Source organism: Gadus macrocephalus, chromosome 18 (genome assembly GCF_031168955.1).
Source record: "Gadus macrocephalus chromosome 18, ASM3116895v1".
Taxonomy (NCBI): domain Eukaryota; kingdom Metazoa; phylum Chordata; class Actinopteri; order Gadiformes; family Gadidae; genus Gadus; species Gadus macrocephalus.
Genome location: NC_082399.1, coordinates 16,347,379 through 16,365,178, shown reverse-complemented (window position 1 = coordinate 16,365,178; position 17,800 = coordinate 16,347,379). Strand labels below are relative to the sequence as shown.

The following is a 17,800-nucleotide window of genomic DNA, read 5'->3' as shown; positions in this document are numbered from 1 at the left end:
TTTGCTGTATACCAGTGGAGGGGCAGCTGTTTACCACGGAGCAGATCTTTCCATCACCCTGTACACAAGAGGCCACTGAATTAATCAGAGTTTCTTTTTTTGAACGCAGAAGGCATTATGGGGTCATGTTACGAGGGCTGTCACTGAATGCACACCAGCAACCGTGTGGCAGAGTGTAGAGATGACTGTCAGAGCGGCAAACAGGCTGGAGCTCAGACACGCCTCCGTGGTCCCTGCATGGTGTCTGCAGACCCCGGCGCTGGTCCTAACTGAGTACAAACCAATCACATGTATTCCTGGGACACCCTCCATGATGTCATTCTGAAGACTAATGCAGTGCACCCGTGTGTTGTCGGTGTTCAGTCTACAAATGCATGTGAGCATCTGTGTTCATCGTTAATGACAGAGCGCACGCACACTAATGAACTACTTAGGGATCCTGTTTTTATCATAGATACTTCCCCCAACACCGCAACATGCACTCGGTCACCCTAAGGGAGACAAATGATGTAATATTGAGCTCTGAAACACAATAACACACACTCTTTGTCGTTGTGCTTACAACACTGCCAAGTGTGAGCATGTGGGCACGCACACGCACACACACCCACCCACCGGCACCCATCCACCCACACGGTCTGCGAAAAGGGTGACCAAGGCATATTTGGTCCTCCGTCGTTCCAATTCAAGGTGAATACCATCCGCAGCCCTGTTCGGACTACATCCTCTAGTCTAGAGCGATAAGTAAGATGGACTGAGAGAGCTAGAGAATGTTTGCATGGAACTCTGGTGATATTTGCACCAAAGTAGTGCTAAAAAAACTGGGAGAATGTTTTAGAAACATGCTGCACACACACACGCAGACATTTATTGAGGTGCATTTATTGATCTATTTATTTATGAAAAAAGGTCTGCACTGGTTTCCTCTACTTAACATATATTGAAAGACAGTGAACCTGTGTGTTAAACCTAGTCCTAGACTGCTCACAGTTCCTAACCTGCTCTTTACTCTCCTAGAGCTAGTGGGGTACCCTTTAAACAGGGACTTTAATGTTATATCAATTCATTGTTGAAACTTTGAAAGGTGCCGTTCTGATTACAGCAGGGTATTTGTGGTGTGCCGATAGTGAAGTCACATCACCAAACAAAACATCACCAAACAACTCTTTAGAGAGGAGTCCTGCCTCCCTGGGACTCGTACCGGGGACCCGTCTCTCGGTCACTTGACATGGCTAGTACCTGGTGAATATCCTATATCTTGCTCACTTTAAACAGACATTGTCCCCACTGCGTTAGCTGCTGTTGAGCTGTAGGATGGTTCTGAACAGCAGCCCACAGCTGCTGTTTATGTCACTCTCAGTCTGGGTTTTGGGACGTTCCTCCCCATGGACATTATTGTAGAACTTGTTGAGTATGGGGAATTCCCCTACCCAGCCTGCCACTAAAGGTTCAACACCAGATGTGTCTTATACAGACTCTCAACAACAATATAGGACTAGTATTATTAAATGATATATCCTGCTTCAAAATACTGCAACATCAACATAATATTTGGATTTGTTTATGTATTTTAAAGATGTAACAAGTTATATGTAGCCTACATGTTATGCACTGTACCTAGAATGAAGAATGAATACATGTTACACCTTTGTTGATTTTGAATCTAAAGATAGATACTTTTGTGACATGCAATTAATAAATTAACAAATTATGGTATGACAAAAAGATAGCGGCAAGACAAGAGAAGCAATCTATGGCCTAGTCCCTGGAAACTGTTTGTTAAGTCACCCCTATCACGACCATTTCCACATTACCTAGAATTTGGTAGAGAAACACACACACACACACACACACACACACACACACACACACACACACACACACACACACACACACACACACACACACACACACACACACACACACACACACACATAAATAGACTATAAGTAATCACCAAAAGCAGAGATGAAATACAAAAACAATATTCAAATCTAAGTTCCAATTCAGAGGAGGTGACAAATGGAGGTAAAGCAGACCAGTGGGCTGAGAACAGTTCTGCCCGTGACTGCTAGTGTAAATGGGCCTTGGTAGTGGAGCATGTGCGGGAGAGGGAGGGACCATGTGAGGAGAGACTAAAGCGGAGCGTAAACAGCGGAGGTAGCTGCATCACTAGATCTTAGCAGCTAACAAGCGCGCCGCAAAACCAAGCCCTCGTCAGAGGCAGCTCAGGAAACCCACAGAAGCCTCATTTCCTCTTTATGCACGCGAACACAGACATACACACACAGTGAGGGAGAAGAAGCCCTTCCTCTAGTGTGACTGAAGACAATAGAGGAAAACATCCTCAGATCGGTGACCCGGTGACCTGCAGGGAGAGTGTGTGTGTGTGTGTGCGTGTGTTCTTGTGCTTGTGCTTGTGTGTGTGTGTTCAGTTATTGTTTTGGGCCTCTCTGAGTTTACCCTTGATATGCGTATATGTGACACATACCCCGGTATTTGCTTCACAATGTTATTCCTACAATCAAACACACCATGCCCCAAACTAAAGTGGGCACAGCTTTTGGAGTCACACTGTTTCCATGTGAGAGAATGATGTGGTAGTCAGTACCGTTCACAGATTTAGATCATTAAACTTGGTTGAAACGCTATGCTCCATTGTAGTTGTGAATTGGAAACCAACAGCCTGTTGCCATCCAAACAGTCCAGATCTGCTTTTTGTAAACTATGGAACATAACATTCCTTGGAAAACCGCACACTTTATTTCATCACCAGACCGATATGTGACTGAAGCACTGCCTGTGAAATCCTACCCAGCAATAAGGTCAGCTTGCTAAAGCTGATGAGAATCATGTTTCCATGGATACACTCAATGCAAGTGACTCTGTTGCTGGATAACCAGATGAATGAATGTAGACGCCATGAATTTCCTTAAAGGGCTAAAAGATAAAAAGCGCAAATGAAGTTTGCTATCTTCTTGTGCCCAACACACAAACACATGTCGGCCATCCAGGAACTGACTGAAAAGCAGACATGGGACATTCCAGACATGATTATGCTAACAAGTTCAGACTAGTCTAGAGGTGCGCAGGTCCAACAGGTTCCTCTGCCTGGCAGGTGAGGTTCAACACAACAGAGCAAGAGAGATACCTTATCTTACTGTTACTAGAACTAAGAGAAGAAGAAAGAAGCAGAGTGACGAGAGCGACAGAGAGAGCGCGACAGAGGGAGAGAGCGCGACAGAGAGAGAGAGAGAGAGAGAGAGAGAGAGAGAGAGCGAGAGAGAGAGTGAGAGAGTGAGAGAGAGAATAAATACGGGGGAATCAGGGAGAGGGCACATGTTTTTCTTGCCTATACAGAGAACTATATGGGCGTATAATATAAAGACTGGAGGATGCAAGGGAGGGATAGACGGAGCGCCCCTGATTGAGCTGTGCTGTCTTCCTCACACTATCACCCCTCCCCTATTGTACACTCATAACAACAACACTCAGGCTATACTTAGCTAGTCCTCGTGAATATAGACGTGAAGAAGACCCACGTCCCGAACCATGGACAGCCCACAGATCCTCTGTGGGCTGACCTAAGGCAAGAGCGGGCAGAGGAAGGGGCTGACCTAAGGTAAGAGAGGGCAGAGGAAGGGGCTGACCTAAGGTAAGAGAGGGCAGAGGAAGGGGCTGACCTAAGGTAAGAGAGGGCAGAGGAAGGGGCTGACCTAAGGTAAGAGAGGGCAGAGGAAGGGGCTGACCTAAGGTAAGAGAGGGCAGTGGAAGGGGCTGACAGCGGTCATGGACGACACCACACGTGGAAGAAGCTTCTAGCCGAGCTGCCCCAAGAGCAAAGTAGTGCTAGTTACACTTTGACCTGCATTCACCGTGGATGTTGAAACACTGCAGGGTTATCCAAAAGAACCCAACCCCTACACTAGATGGATCAACTAATTTGTATTCACTTTGCTGCAAAAGGAATGTGTTGCGAACAAGCAAAAGGGTATCAGACATAGCCTTTAGCTCAGGCACAGTATCTTCATTGAGTATCACCTTCTCATCATTGGGTCAAATGGGTGTTTTATCTATATGGTCCACTTCTACTTTGACACACCAATCACTGTGTGTGTGTGTGTGTGTGTGTGTGTGTGTGTGTGTGTGTGTGTGTGTGTCAAAGGGGATCATATATGGTCAGATGTACTGATTATCATGAAGAAGTAAATACAGATCCAGAGCATCTAATTACAGGTCTAAAGTGAATACATAATGTAGTCCATTTGATCCTAAAATATAATTATATAAAAACGATATAATATAATTTGGAATATCACAGCCAAAAGCTGTGTGCGCCTCCCGATGATATTATAAACGACCGCGTCAGGTTCTCCAACGTCCCTCGTACTTTCACAACAACTAAAGATTTGCAGCGGTGGTTATCTTGTTCGTGCAAGCAAGTTACTTGCACAAACATACGGTGCAAATTTTTGCTCCGCTTTTGATTTGAACGCACATTGAGATAGTTTGTTCCTGCAAATCAAAAATGGAAGTTAAATGGATAGCAGCATTGAGCTATTGCATTAGCTACTGCATTAATATAATCACACATCTCAATAGCATGTCATGTAGTTTCAAAGTAATTTCCAAGATATGGAGAGTTATGGGATATTCAACAAAGTCGGCACTCTGACATAGGTCACTAAAGACTTGATCCCGGTCTGAGAGTGTGTGTCTAGCGGTGTTTACATGCCCAGGAGACAGCAGAACTCCTCTCTCCTCCGCGTTTGGTCAGTATTTCTATACATAAGGGGCATTACAAAGTACCCTGCCCTAAACAACAGCCTAAAAAACTGAATTCAACCAGATTCGTGTATCAAAATGTCGACAATGAAATAAAGCTCAAATCTTCTTCAATGTGTGTACAATGGTGGAAACTATGGCCGACAAAGCACTGTTGATATATGGACAGGGTGTTGATTGGAGGTTTGGGGTATTTCTTGCATCCCTACTGCAATAACAACAAAAGTGTGTGTGTGGAGTGTGAACAGGGAGGGTCACGATGCTCCGTCAACCTAACCATTGCCAAATCTGGTCATCTGGCTCCTCAGATACAGACACACTGACACACATCATGCACGGGGAAGACATCCCACTGTTAAACAGACTCACGTCCAGCACCGAAACGCCAGCAAGCAGCTTAGCAGAAAGGTGTGTGTGTGTGTGTGTGTGTGTGTGTGTGTGTGTGTGTGTGTGTGTGTGTGTGTGTGTGTGTGTGTGTGTGTGTGTGTGTGTGTGTTTGTGTGTGTGTGTGTGTGTGTGTGTTTGTGTGTGTGCGTGTGAGGAGACTTAACGCCCATTCTTGTGCCAGATGGCGCGGTGCTCTCTCTGTCATTACATAATGAGAATACTGAGGCGTGTTTCCTCAGGAACTTAGCGTATGTATGTGTGTGTGCGTGTGTGCATGTGTGAACATGTGTGTGTGTGTGTGTGTGTGTGTGTGTGTGTGTGTGTGTGTGTGTGTGTGTGTGGGTGTGTGTGTGTGTGTGTGTGTGTGTGTGTAGGAAAGTCAAACAGACAAAAACAAATGCACCACGGCTGCCACAGTTACACCACACTAAAAGCATGAAAAAAAGAGTTGAAACCACAGAGAGCTGCAGCACAGAGGCAGACAGCGATGCAGAGCACAGAGCAGCACTACCTGATTCATCAAAGCCCTCTCTGAACCGGGCCCTAACGGGATGCTATGCAGCTCTCTGTTTGGAGAGTGTTGTTTGTTAGACTAAAAGCTGCTTACCAGGGCGGGCCACTGTATGTGTTTGGCCTTGGTCCCCTGCATCGGGCCCCCTCCCCCCTGCTCCCTCTCCCCCCCGCCCTCCTGCCTCCTGGCCCAGACCAGCTGGTGCTGCAGCAGGAACAGCTGGAAGTCCTCGTAGACCTTGACCCACTCTCGCTTCTCCCACTCCTGGTCGTCAAACTCCACGTACACCTGCACACAGAAACACAGCAGGACACGGGTTAGCGGGCAGCAGTGAAAGCAGCGCCAAGGCTGGCCACATAACATAGCAAACAGGGAGAATGGAGCTGGAGACACTTTAACATGCCAAACTGTGTTCCTACGCTCAGTGTTCCTCCAATACACACACACACACACACACACACACACACACACACACACACACACACACACACACACACACACACACACACACACACACACACACACACACACACACACACACACACACACACTCTCAGCTCTTACGAGCTCTTACACATTTCCAAGCATTGTTGAGATACTTATAAATATACAAATATATAGAAAATGTAACAAATGAATAATTGCACGTCTAATTGCTGGTATGATGTACTGCCAGAATGCACAGAGGGTCTGTGGGCTGTCCATGGTTCGGGACGTGGGTCTTCTTCACGTCTATATTCACGAGGACTAGCTAAGTATAGTCTGAGTGTTGTTGTTATGAGTGTACAAGAGGGGTGGGGTGATAGTGTGAGGACGACAGCACAGCTCAATCAGGGGCGCTCCGTCCATCCCTCCCTTGCATCCTCCAGTCTTTATATTATACGCCCATATAGTTCTCTGTATAGGCAAGAAAAACATCACATGTGCCCTCTCCCTGATTCCCCCGTGTATTCTCTCTCTCTCTCTCTCTCTCTCCCTCTCTCTCTCTCTCCCTCTCTCCCTCTCTCCCTCTCCCTCTCTCCCTATCTCTCTCCCCCTCTCTCTCTCTCTCTCTCCCCCCCTCTCTCTCCCTCCCTCCCCCTCTCCCTCTCCATCCCCCTCCCCCACCCATTGCACAGAAGGCAGAGGAGAGAGATCAACGAGTGCATTTCTCCTCACACAGCCTCTCACACCGGCTCCGCCTCCCCTCCCCCCATCCATCCATCTCTCTCCCTCAGTGCCCGCACCCCCACCCTATAATGCACCACTGCACTCAGCTGAGAGATGATTCTAACCAGTAGACATCAAGGGCAACCCATAACAATAATCCTTTTCTGGCCATCTCTCTTGCTCCCTCTCTCCCTCCACTATTTAAATATATACTTTTTCCCTCTTTCCTTTTCTTCTTTCTGGAATTCTTCCCACTCAAGCTCATCAGAAATGATCGGTTCTCTGTGCTTCTCTGGCCCTACTCTACAACCGTTTCTGAATATCCATTGTATCAAGATGAAGAACATTTATCCATTTCCACAAAGGACCACGGTGCTCTAAAGAGCCCGGCCTGTTGTCCTCAAGGCCGTTTACTAGAGACCCTGAGACCTTTCTGCAGCAGCCTGAGCACATACAGGTCTCAGGTTTGTCAGCTTTTCCACTGATTGACTTCCTCCAAATGATTTCCAATTGATCAATTCTCATCGAGGAACATGTTGCTCATCAGCAAGCCATGCTTCATTTATTTATTATAGAGAACTTTTTAATTGACCACACACTCACACCCATGCTATTGTCTACGAAACACAAATGACTAAGAAGAGTATACCTCTTTGGTTCTGTGGATACACAATCCAAATGTGTAACCAGTTAAGATTTCAATACGTTTACTTTCCCAAAACAAGACACGGTAGCAGCCAATCGAGGTTTGGACATTAATATAGAGAACACATGCGCGCACACAATATTGAGGCAGCTCATTTGCAGAGAGCAGACGGTGGGGTCAAAGGAAATAAATAGATAAACTTTAAGAGGCATTATACATTGACCGACAAAGATTCATTTTCATGATCATTTAGACAAACTTCCGAACAACCCCTTACTGTGTTTCTATTATCAAACGATGATTCGTTATGCCGTTTACCTGTAAAGATTGTGAGGATTGCGCAGATCAATATAAACGCAGGCTGAAAATATCTTTCCCCCGATATCACGGCATAGGTGGCCAACTGGAGAAAGCTCATGGCCTTCTAATATGGTGTAGCTGCTTGCGTTCCTGTTTCCAGTCCTTTGTTAGGGACGTTCCTGACTCATATCCCTGATGGTCAACCGGGGGCTTTGTGCTGAACAATTAGAAATTGCATAGAAATCCTCATATTGTCATAATGAGGCATATTACATTCGAATAGGCCAGAGATGGTCCGAAATAACATTATGTGTAATATAAGAGCCAATGGAAATGCTTGATTTAAAGTGAAGTTTTTGCAACAATATCCAATTTTAATATACAACATTATACTAGGTGAATCCTTTGTCCCCACTGCACCAGTTTACACCCGAAGAAGTTGAGCTGCCCCCATTACCCTACTGGGGGAAGAGTTGACAACTGTGAACCGGATTAAATGAAACAAGTCATTTAATCTTTTGTTTAATATAATATAATTTTGATCAAATAATAAACAAATGTTTTGGGAAAGTACGCGTCGCTAACATTGGCTTATAAAGCCTATAAAATGCATGATCTAATTCTTAGATGCATATTTTAATATCAATAGTGCATGCATGCTCTGAGGATTTAAATAGGCCAAAATGCAGAACGGCTTTAACCGGCTTGTGTCTTTTGTATGACTAGCAGGTGCAGCGCCTGCTAGTCAAGTAACAGCAGCCTCCCTAGCATTCTGACACAGAGCCCATCTACCAGGGGATGGTACTGAATCCATGAAGCTCTTTAGACCGTCTCTCACTGCAGAGAAAACCATTATCACTTCATAGAGCGGTTCTGAATGCATTAAACATGTGTAATTCGTTAAAACAGATCATATACATCCTTAGAAAACCTATCCATGTGAAAAGGAATTGATGACGTCTTTAGGAGCAAATGCTACGACACTAAGACACAAATATTGGTATGCCAATGCGCACGCGCACACACACACACACACACACACACACACACACACACACACACACACACACACACACACACACACACAGAATACCAATTGAGAGAGAGAGACATGTAGACATACTGATACATCTGATGAGTCTGTTGCTATAGAAACCAGAAGCAGAAGTGCGCATGGAGTGTGTGGACAGTCACACAATCACATACACACACAGAAAAACCCACACTGTATCAGTAGCTGGTAGCAGCATGGCCACAGCACACAGTGGAGTGACAGAGGGCCAAGGACAGACATAACAAAGGCAGCAGGGCGGACATGGAGCGTTATGATGGGGGCTCTGGTATCAGACCCCCACAATGTATATATTAGTATACTACCATACACTGGGGATAATAGGGAGCTTATTGATTACATTCCTCAATGCAATCTTGGAGTGCTTTTTTGGCTGCGGTTTTGAAGTCCAGTGCTTGACCCGGGACAGGCACACAGTGCCTGCCATGCCCATTGCCCAGCACCACAGCCATGTCAGGTCATGGTCCATATAGGTGGAAGCCCATTCCCCATTATAGCTTGCTAAAAATCAGACGGCTAATATCAGAAGAGCGTGGTTTTTTAAAACGTAACATTTACATTTTAAAGGTTTATTTGTATGTATCCCAGCAACGAGCTTAAGCAGGCAAAGCTAAGTGACAAACAACATGTGGTCAAGTGTTGTACAGAGCCCCCTATTAAGATTGGCCTCCTGACAGCAGACAGTAGTTCCCCACCACACACACAGTGTAGTGACATGCGGACCAACATTGTATGAGTATAGCACTATTATGGTACCTGCAGCTACATCAATCTTACTCTAGTTTTCTCCTCTTTCACTCGTTCTCACTTGTTCTCCTGCTCCGTCATTGCCCGAGCATTGCCCTAACCCCTCACACACACACAAACGAGCTCATACACCAAAACGAACACAAACACACACACACCCCTTCCTGCTGCCCAAATACTCTAATCTGATTTAGTGAGCTCGACTGCACAGCAAACATCTAGGCTATCCTGACTAAAAGGACCCCTTTATCCCTGTTACACACAGAGAACACACACAGACACATTTACTGGGACAGAGCCATGCAAGCACACACACACACACACACACACACACACACACACACACACACACACACACACACACACACACACACACACACACACACACACACACACACACACACACACACACACACACGAGAATGCCAAAGTGGTGGCCTAAATACAAACATGCATGCAGCGCTAAAACACCAACACACTTGGAGACCATGAGCAACTTCAAAAAGAGAACATGTTTGCCTGTAAATGGTGTGACTATTTATTGTAATCACCAGCCACGAGACTGCTGGACCTGAGCTGAGATGGTAAAGATTCACAATCTCCTCTGATGATCAGCATGTTGGGAATCTACTCAGAGCTACCAACTGGTTCAAATAAATGTCTGCTTATTTTGGTGGGAATGGGTCAAAGGTCAATAGATTACAAGGGAGGCGGTATGGTTCTTATTTTACAGACCAAAGGCATACTGACCCTGATCTGGTTAATACATCCATATTAGAAACAAAAGGTTATCTTGTGTTATGATTCTGGTCAATGCAGCCACCAGCATAGTTTATATTGGGAATGCAACATTCAGGCGGGGGAGTGTTTATGAATGAATCCTTCAAACATGAAGACAACATTGTCACAGTTCTAAAATTGTTTGTTATGGAAACATAATGGATATAAGTGGAAGGAGGAACCAGCATGCTCTGCATGTAATACGCAAAATAGGTGTGTTTGTAGAGACATTTTTATTGGTTTGTTTCTCGTTCTGAATAAGCGACTCACCTGCACATTGAACTGTTTGCAAAGGGCTAAAGGTGTGTTCCCCTCTCGTGAAGCAGAGCTAGGCCGCTGTATCAATGGAGGGGGGTCAGGGGGAGCAGCGTTCATCTCTCACTAGGAGGGATATGGAATGAAACCACTGGTCTGAATCTGGTTAACAGAGGCAAACGCCAAGGTATACCTTTAAAGTTCTCGCAAATGTTTCATTTGAATATGATTTCCAATTTAATCCGTGCAAGGTGTACTTGCTAAATGTACTAGTGTGCTAATAAATAGCTGGGTGCTATTTTTTATTTACATTCCAGCTTGCTACTGTGCCAAACATCTGATAGCTTTTTCAGTCATGTACAATTGGCTATGGTTGCGGTCACATCGTTCCCCACTAACATGGTAACATTCACCTAATAGGACGAGCTACATTATAGCCCATGCATTGTACAACTTTAGTAGCCACAATTCCAAACTGAGGTTCTTTGCATTTGGAATAAACAGTGAGTTGCAATTGGCAGGTCTAAAAGCAGAATAACCAGCGTGGTTATCTGGTTCTTCTTGAACTCAGACATTTCAATTTAAAACAGAGCAAGAAAGAGAGAGAGTGCATTTGAGGACTGGATGTTCAAGAGAAAGAACAGAGGGTACAGACAGAAATAGGCTTGATAAGAAATATGGAGATGGCATGGGGAAGAGGAGCAAACTATGCGGAACACAGAGAGGCAGTGGGATGAGGCAGAAGAGGCTGGGAGGAGAAGAGAGGCGCAGAGAGCAGAGAGAGCAGAGCATGAACACTGGAACCAGAGGAGAACAAAGGGCCACGTGACTGGACTGAAGGATGCAGACAAGATGCAAGGATGGATGAGGAGGAGGAGGAGGAGGAGGAGGAGGCGGAGGAGGAGGAGGAGGAGGAGGAGGAGGAGAAGGGAGATGAAGATGGTTGGAGGAGCTGAGGGAAAGCAGTCAGATAAAGACGGCATCGGAATTAGAAGATGGCATGGTGATCCATGAGGAAAATCAGGAAAAGTGTCAATAGAAGATGGCATGGTGAACCAGGAGGAAAATCAGGAAAGTGTCAATAGAAGATGGCATGTTGAACCAGGAGGAAAATCAGGAAAAGTGTCAATAGAAGATGGCATGGTGATCCAGAAGGAAAATCAGGAAAGTGGGTGTGGTATGAAGAAGAGGAGTTATATGGAAAAGCACAGTGAGGCAGAAGAGATAGGTATGCATCAGAGCATCATGTTTATACTGGCTTCCAGCAAGAGGGGATGAAACAAAGAGCAGAAGAACAAAAGGCAAAACAGACTGATGAAGGGGAAGCAGGTAGTCAGTGTACACACACTCCATGTGCACGCACGCACGCACGCACGCACGCACGCACGCACGCACGCACACACACACACACACACACACACACACACACACACACACACACACACACACACACACACACACACACACACACACACACACACACACACACACACACACACACACACACACACATGCGCGTGCACACACACACACACACACACACACACACACACACACACACACACACACACACACACACACACACACACACACACACACACACACACACACACACACACACACACACACACACACACTCTTTTAAAGCCTTTTGATGAAATGATATTTTGATAAGACAAGAATTGACATAAGATATCAGTACTAAGTTCACAAGAACATCAGTGTTTGGTCATTTTTTGTAGAGCAGTACAATGCAGGGACAGACAAAGCAGAGAGGAAGAGCGCCAGGAGATAGAGAAGGAACAGTGTGACTGAATCTGCCAGGCGACCAGCAGCCTTGGTAACCAGGTTGGAAACGCAGTAACCACCCCCTCCCTGACAACAGAGCCAAATGATGCTGCTGCTGCTGCTGCATTATACTGCACCAGAATACCAATCAGATCCACACAGAGACACAGAGAGAGAGGGAGTTAGAGAGACATGAAGAGACAGAGAGAGAGGGAGGCAGAGAGACATGAAGAGACAGAGACAGAGGGAGGCAGAGAGACATGAAGAGACAGAGACAGGCAGAGAGACATGAAGAGACAGAGAGAGCGAGAGAGACAGAGAGAAAAATGAAGACATGAAGAGACAGAGAGATAGAGGAAGGCAGGGAGACATAAAGAGACGGAGAGAGAGACAGAGACATGAGGACATGAAGAGACAGAGAGATAGAGACTTGATGACATGAAGAGACAGACAGAGGGAGGCAGAGCGAGTGAGAAATAAAACTAGATATAAAGTGTAAAATTAATCTTATCATGCAACATTTGAATCAAGCTGAACTGGTGGTTGGCCTGCTGCGACCCTAAAAAGCCTGCAGGGTCACACGCACTGTGAGTGCGTGTGATATAGGCCCAGTGATGCAAACAGAGTAAGACTGACTGGTAGAGGAGGGATGGATAAGTGAAAACAAAGACAGAGACAGGAGACAGAGAAAGAGACAGAGACAGACATAAACAGAAAGATACAGAGAAAGAGACAGAGAGAGATACTGAGACAGAGAGAAATACAGAGACGGAGACAGAGAGACAGTGACAGAGGTAGACAGAAAGATACAGAGACCGAGATCGAGACCGAGACAGAGACAGAGAGATACAGAAAGAGACAGAGACAGAGAAATACAGAGACAGAGAGACAGAGACAGAGACAGAGAGAGTAGTAGGCAACACTAATGTATATAGTCAAATACTACACACAGGTCTTTCTAGCCATATGGTATGGTAGCCCAGGCTGTGCCAGCTAGTTACAGGGACATTTCTAGGGATTCAATCATTTAGAGCCCTCCTAGCAGCAGTCTTTGTATTGAGGAGGTAAAAACACAAATTTCTGGCTGCCACAGCCATCTTTCAGCAAAATAGAGTAGGACGCATGTTTCCTCTGAATGAGGGAGGTGAAGGCTCCCCCCTTGAACCACAACACAGGTGGCTCCAGGTCTGGTGTGAAGCCCGTTTGACAGGGCCCTGGCTTCACAGGCCCAGGATGTGCCTTGAAGCAGCTCCTCCAGCGACCAGCAGCCAAAGAGTGAGACGTCATGATGGATTCCTCATTAATTACTCATCACTTCTCTTCCTTCCTTGTTCAATTATAAACACCAGGCACTTAAATAATGCACCGCTGTTCTGTCCGTACATCCATCTTTGCACCATCTATCAACTATCACAGATCCTACGACACATTGTCCTTACACTACTACTGTACAACAGAAACCTTATCAACATGGGCTGGCAGATACAGTTGGCCGCCTTTTAGATGCCATGTCATTCTGGAATAGAAACTTACAAACGTACGTACTCCACTTTAAAGGGTCAAGCGATGAGGCCAGGGCACTCATGGTTAAAGACAGAGGGCTGGCAGGTTTCTAGTTGATTTAATGAAGGCTGTTCTTCATTGGAGAAGGTTACGTATAGACGGTGCAAAAGCAAAAGGCAGGGAATGAACTCTGTTTGGCCTGGATGGACCCAGGATGGCCCTGATGATGGATCCACTCCGTTCAGCAGTGGGGCCCAGTGGTCAGCACTGCTGCCTCACTGCAGAGACTCCAGTGGTGGCATGACCAACAGGGGCATGTTAAAGGAGGCTGTGGGCAATTCAAGTGAAAAGTAATAGAAAAGGTCCACAGTTAGAGCGTGAAGGCCATGACGTGATCTGATGGTCTAACTGGTGAGCTACAAAGGTATTTGAACCGCTATAATGCAGCAGGCTAATGAGCTGCACTTTCGTATGACGAGGAAGCCCTGACTATCTGATTCCAGCAGGCCTTTTGCGGGCAATACCAGATCACTGCAGGGAGAGAAGGCGCCTTCATTTGTCTTTCCCATTCTGCCATCTTACTTTGGAAAATAAAAGCAGCGTTTCCCACAGCTATAAGCACAGCGCCCCTGCTCCGGGATAGACCGCCTCCAAACACAAATGGACTTTTCACAATAAAGGTTGTGAAAACAGATATAGGATGACGACAACAAAGATCCAGCAGGAAAAATGTCTCTTCGTGAAGCCTCAGTTGTCTCAATTTGTTTCTCTTATCCATGGTTAATATGCAAGCTTGATGCGAGCGCTGCAGGACTATTTTAGGCGCTGTAGGTAGGATCTCATAATTTGAGTGGTATTTGATAGAGATGGTATAGCCTTCAGTCAGCTAATGAGAATATCTGTTCATTCAAAGTGCCATACAGTTCAGCTTAAGACCGCTCCCGACTATACTTCTGACCAATCAGGGCTTCTCTTCTGTCATTTGTTTGAGGAATATCGTCAATCCCACGACACACAAAGCGTTATAACTCCACCGCAAGGGCATGAATGCAACAGACTAAAACTTGAGCAGGGAGGGTGTGCTTTTTAATCTTGCACTTCTGCTCCTTTTACCCATGGCTGTTTGAGAGAATTAGAGTCTTGGAACAATGATTTTACTATTCAACCCTGATGAATAGATCTATATATATCCAATATGACTAAAACATTATTGTTTATACGTTTCTTAAAACTATCATTCTGTGGCAAATAGTTCTACATAATACACATTGACTATTTGCGCCACTAAACACTGACACACAACATATAAAGTATACACACATAGAACACATTATAATGTATATTTACACACTGGGAGCGAGCCATCCCAACCAGCAGAATAATCCCCTGATAATGCTGAAGATACATTTGTCTCTCTCTCTCTATATATGTCTCGCTGTGTTGCTCAATTAAAGTCATGGAATTATGTCCCACCAAATAGAGGGCTTGTGTATGGAGATGGAGAACAGTATGATACAGGAGATTGGTCACGAGAGGGAGGAAGTGAAGGAGCGGGCGAGAAATATGAGAGGATTCCAGAGGGAGAGAGAGAGAGAGCGCGAGCGAGAGCGAGAGAGAGAGAGACAGACAGCCTGACAGGCAGACAGAGGGACAGAATAAGAGACAGGCAGGCAGACGGAGAGAGACAGACATGGGTAAACATCCATTAGCAGGCTGGTGCAACCTAACTTCTAGGCTCCACTGGGAAAAGAAAGGAGCAGACCGCTCTAGTGCTTTGTGCACTCTCAAAGTACATTTTTATCAGCTATGGGTTAAACGTAGTGTGTGTGAAAAAAAATGTTCCGGTAGGAGCTGCATGTAGTGCGGTGGCGTCACAGTGCTAAATTGAAAGAGGTTGGAGATCGGAATTAACACGGAGGCCTTCTGTAAATCACTGCAAATTATCGACAGCGTAAGCTATTCAAATGACTCGTTGTCAAACACCAATCAAGCTCAAAGTAGACATTGAAACATTTTCCCAGGCTACAGTTTCCTATGTCCGCCGCAATTCATCATGACTGCCGAATTGCTAACAGCTAACAAGAGCAATGATGGCCGCTGTTTGTTCTGATTCTTGCGATTCTGTTTTAGCAATATTGGTGCAGCTGGTGTAGGTGAGATATCATCTGATCAGAGTGAGCCAGTTCCTACAGCCAAACAGATCTGACATAGGAAGGGGTCAGGGGAGAAAACAGAGTAGTAGTTGATGATCTCCGACTGTGAGTTCCGTCGGAGCTAGGCCCCGCTGGTGGTGTTCTGTGGACAGCGCTCCATCATGCGGTGCTTTAGGATCTGAGTTCAACAGAAATCCTAGCTTCTAGAAGCCTGACAATGTGTCTTACACTTTTTTGCCAAAAAGAGTGATTAATGTTTATTCTAACAGATTTTAGAATATCAAATTTTTTGGGGTGAATTAAAGAGTAAGGACATGTTAATAGCCTGTAAAAAGTTTTATTCAGATAGATACATTCTGACCCTATGACACCATTAAGTTAATCATCCAGTGTTTCTATCTCAAGTATATTCATTGCATCTTATCCAATACAGCATAGCAACCATGCAGTGAATAAGGTGGTTTACTTTTGGAGGAGAGAGAACACAAATGCTCTCTCTCTATGTATTTTCATCATCTCTTCTTCTGTGTATGTGTTCATATCTGTCCTCTGTTCCCATGTCTACCTCCTCCTCCTCCTCTCACCCCTCTCCCTATCCACCTTCTCCTCACAATACAGGCCTAATAATAGCAGTGTTGCATCGAGACAATCGCTCACTGGAATCTAGGGCAGTCGCTGCAGATGCAGCATGGGAAAATCCCACTAGTCCCCTGAAGAGAGAGAGAGAGTGTGTGTGTGTGTGTGTGTGTGTGTGTGTGTGTGTGTGTGTGTGTGTGTGTGTGTGTGTGTGTGTGTGTGTGTGTGTGTGTGTGTGTGTGTGTGTGTGTGTGTGTGTGTGTGTGTGTGTGTGTGTGGTGTGTGTGTGGTGTGTTTAAACACTTTTAAATAATGTTTGCTAAGCTGTATTTGGTTTTCTTCTTGGGGTTATTGTCCGTAATGAATTGCGATAAGAGATTCAACTGTGTCTAGTTGAGTTTTCTGACGTTGTACGGGACACATATGGAAAGAGATTAGACAGAGCATACCCAATACATCCAGAGAAGCTGAACATAGCTGATTAATTTAGTACTTCACATTAGGTAGCCACACACACACACACACACACACACACACACACACACACACACACACACACACACACACACACACACACACACACACACACACACACACACACCAATCTCAGACTTTTCATTGATAAATTAGCAGAAAGACTAGCAATATTTAAGTATAATGCAAGAGACTATTTTCTTTCTCCAATCTGAAACTGTGGTGGGTTTCCACAGTATGTGATGTTTGGCATTTTTGTCAATTGTCATATTTAGCTATACTAAATATGACAATTGACCTATATACACACACACACACACACACACACACACACACACACACACACACACACACACACAGAGTTAAACACATCAATCTCAGACTTTTCATTGATAAATGAGCAGAAAGGCTAGCAATATTTAAGAATAATTCAGTGTTTCCCACAGACCAAGGACCAATGTGTGGTGCGCGGGGGGGGGGGGGGGGGGGATATTTTCTTTCTCCAATCTGAAACTGTGGTGGGTTTACACAGCATGTGGTGTTTGTCATTTTTGTCAATTGTCATATTTAGCTATACTTAATATGACAATTGGCCTGTAGCATTGATGTACAATCTGTCCAGTCATCTTCTTGCTTTGAGAAGGTGTGTAGGCAGTGTTCAGTACTGCCTCGTC

At 45.2% G+C, this 17,800-nt stretch overlaps 1 protein-coding gene across 3 annotated transcripts in view; it reads right to left on the bottom strand.

Annotated features, from left to right (window-relative positions):
* Positions 1-17,800, bottom strand: part of jmjd1cb (jumonji domain containing 1Cb) — an 85,905-nt gene that overhangs the window by 42,473 nt on the left and 25,632 nt on the right. For all 3 annotated transcript variants that reach the window (XR_009522821.1, XM_060036639.1, XM_060036640.1), the window contains exon 2: positions 5,780-5,971. Coding sequence is in view for 2 of the 3 variants with exons in the window: in XM_060036639.1 (XP_059892622.1) it covers positions 5,780-5,971 (192 nt within the window). In the remaining variant the exon portion in view is untranslated. The remainder of the gene's footprint in view (positions 1-5,779; positions 5,972-17,800) is intronic.